The sequence below is a fragment of the Apium graveolens genome, chromosome 2, assembly GCF_009905375.1.
Source record: "Apium graveolens cultivar Ventura chromosome 2, ASM990537v1, whole genome shotgun sequence".
Lineage (NCBI taxonomy): Eukaryota > Viridiplantae > Streptophyta > Magnoliopsida > Apiales > Apiaceae > Apium > Apium graveolens.
In genome coordinates this window covers 82604644-82607873 of record NC_133648.1, presented here as the reverse complement: position 1 = coordinate 82607873, position 3230 = coordinate 82604644, and the positions used below count along the sequence as shown (strand labels likewise).

The 3230-nt window shown below is 39.5% G+C and overlaps 1 protein-coding gene across 1 annotated transcript; it reads right to left on the bottom strand.

Moving 5' to 3' along the window:
• Window positions 1–1355: 1355 nt before the first annotated feature.
• Window positions 1356–1864, bottom strand: LOC141690989 (uncharacterized). The gene is made up of 2 exons (XM_074495741.1): window positions 1584–1864; window positions 1356–1455 (listed from the first exon to the last, which is right to left on the bottom strand). The coding sequence occupies exons 1-2, from the start codon at window positions 1862–1864 to the stop codon at window positions 1356–1358; spliced, it is 381 nt and encodes a 126-aa protein (XP_074351842.1).
• Between the last annotated feature and the right edge of the window lie 1366 nt (window positions 1865–3230).

Sequence of the window (3230 nt, the reverse complement as noted above, 5' to 3'; positions counted from 1 at the left end):
AGATCATAGCCGCTATCACTGCAGAGGTAGATCTACCTGTAGTCTAGGCTTTCAGCTTTTGAGAATCAAACTTATCTATTATTATGACTTATGTAAGATATTGGTAAGGAACTTGTAAACTTATTAACTAATTATTTGGGTTTGTAATAACTCATAACTTGTGGATCTTATGATCGATACTTATCCAATTTCACCTCTGGGATTATAACATGTAGTGGATTATATATTATTGTGGGGTCATATTATGTAGTTATTTATTTTGATTTAAGTTAAGTGTTATTAATGGAAAGGAAGACCGTGACAACCCGAATCCCTGACCCTGGATCTGGGGGTGTTACATTTAACAAGCTCCATCTCCAAGGGACCTCTTTATGGGAAGATTCAGGAGCCAGTGTCAGGGAGGAGTGGCTCTTCTGAGTCTGGTTCGGATGTAGATGATGATGATGAGGAGGAGGAGGAGAACGAGATCGTTCAGAGAGCAGGAAATGAGGATGGGGAGGATTTTTTAGATGATTTATTATGATGGCCTTGCACGGCTTTAGATGACACTTGTGGCCTTTCAATTCAAAACTTTGTTTATTTGTAGTCTTTTTTGGACTTTGAACTTCCTAGTTTGTAACCTAACTGTCCTTCAGGACTGATTTGTGATTCTTCGGGATCTTATCTTATTTTTATGCATCATTAGTTCAAATCCATACTTGTCTTTCATTTTCAGTATTTGGTCTTTCGGGACTTGCATTCATTAGATGCTCGTACTTAAATTAATTGGTAGACAAGATGATGGAAATGAACTTGCATAAATAGATAATAACTTTGGAAAATGGGTTCAACCCTTACATAAATGGTTTCGTCGACCTTATTTCTATATCTACTACTAAGCACTAGGAACATGTTATAAATATCCTAAACATAATAAACCTTTAGGGTTGAAGCGTGCCAAGTGCGAGGCACTTTGTCACCGTTCAAGGTCTCTAACTTGTAGGATCCTCATCATGATGTCTTTTTGACCTTATAAGACCCTTCCTAATTAGGGGCTAGCTTTCCTATATCCCCGACTTCTTAAACCTCAATCTTCCTTAAGAAAAAGTCTCCTTGCTGAAAGAACCTTTTCTTAAACCTTCTATTGTAATAGAGGTAGGCTCTTTGTTGATGCTCTGTATTGCGGGAATTGGATTAATCTCTGACCTCATCAATGAGATCGAGAGCGAACCTCATGCCTTCTTCGCTGGTCTCTGGTTCATAAGCTTCGACCCTATGCGATCTATGGGTGATCTCTACAGGTAACACAGCTTTGGCTTCATAAGCCAGCATGAATGGGTAGCTTCTGTTGTCACCTTGCAGGTGGTATGATATTCTCATTGTATAGGCAGTAGTTCATCCACCCAAGTGTTCCTCGAGCGTTTGACCCTCTTCTTAAGTCCATCAAGGATAATCCCATTAGCAACTTCTGCCTGCCTGTTTGCATATAGATGTGCAACAAAGGTGAAGCGAAGCTCTATATTGTTATCATTACAGTACTCCTTGAACTGTGTAGTATCAAACTGTCGCCCATTATCTGTGAAAAGGATGTGTGGGATTCAAACCTGCATATCACATTCTCCTGTAGGAACTGGGAAATCTGCTGGGTGGTTATCTTGGCCAGTGCCTTAGCCTCAAACCACTCCGTGAAGTAGTCTATGGCTACCACGATGAACTTCCTCTGTCCCGATGCTATATAAAACGGACCAAATATATCCATTCCCCACAATTTAAAAGAGATTGGTGTGCTGATAGATGTAAGCCTCTCTGAGGGCTGTCGTACTATGGGAGCGTGCCTCTGGCATTTATCGCATTTCTTTACATAAGCCTTGGCATCGACTAACATTGTTGGCCAGTAGAATCCCAATCGAGTTATCTTGTGCGTGAGGGTCATGCCTCCCAAGTGTTTTCCACAAATCCCTTCATGGGCTTCCTTAAGTGCCTCTTTTGCTTCAAGAGGCCTCAAGCACTTCAAGTATGGAATGATGAAAGGCCTTTTGTATATGAGGCCTTCGATTAAAGAATATCTTAATGTTCTCACCGACAGCTTACGTGCCTCCTGGGCATCATCAGGGAGCCATCATGTCTCAAGGTGAGTCTTTATTGGATCTAGGGCTGAGCAAAACAGAACCGAAACTTAAAAACCGAACCGAACCGTGCTAATTCGGTTCGGTTCAGTCCGAAATTTTCAGAAATTCGGTCTATTCGGTCCGGAACGAGTAGACCGAAATAAAATTCGGTTCGATCTGGTTCTTTTAAAGAGTATTTCGGTCTTGACCGAATAGACCAAATTATAAATTCTATAATTTTATATTATATATATTTTACATATATCTTAAAAATTATAATCACAATTTTTAATTTGTAATTGTATTTATACACTCTTAGTACTCTATATATCACCTTACATTAAATATATTTTAAATTTTATAATTTTTGGCTTAAAATTTCAATATAATTTTATTTTTGAAAAAAATCGATCCGCTCGGTTTAAACAGGACCAAATTATTTCGGTTTGGTTTGGTCCGGTCCATATTACAATTTCGGTTCAGTCCGGTCCAAGAAAAAAAGGTGATTCGGTTTTTCGATCTATGCGGTTCGGTACGGTTTTGGACCGAATCGACCGAATGCTCAACCCTAATTGGATCAATCCAACAACTCACCACACGATTGGTGCTATCAAGTTTATGAAATGTATGGTATGGGTTCTTAGGACTTGGAAATAGATAATTCTGGGATAGTTTTCGATCTCTGATGAGGCGAACTTAGAGAGGGCATCGGTCATGATGTTTCCTCTCTCAGAACATGTTCAGCGTACCATTCATTAAACTGAGTCAGTTTTCCTTTCACGACTCTCAGGTACTTGGCCATTTTGTCATTCTTGGCCTCAAACTCTCCATTGACTTGAGAAAAATAACAAGTCTTGATTCTCCACAAACTTTAATATTTTTGGCCCTCACGGCTCTATCCAAGCCTACGTTGGCTATCAAAGCTTCGTATTCTGCTTCGTTGTTCGTAGTTGGGAAGTCTAACTTCAAAGCATACTCAATCATGAACCCTCCGAGGCTTTTCAAGACTAGGCCTACAATACTAGATTTTTTTTGGATGTTTCGTCAAAATGGAGAAGCCAATATTATTCCAGAGTCAAATCTTTATTCTTCTCTTTCTCTTCTCCTTCCAGGGTTACTATCTCTTGCCCCCATACTTCTTGG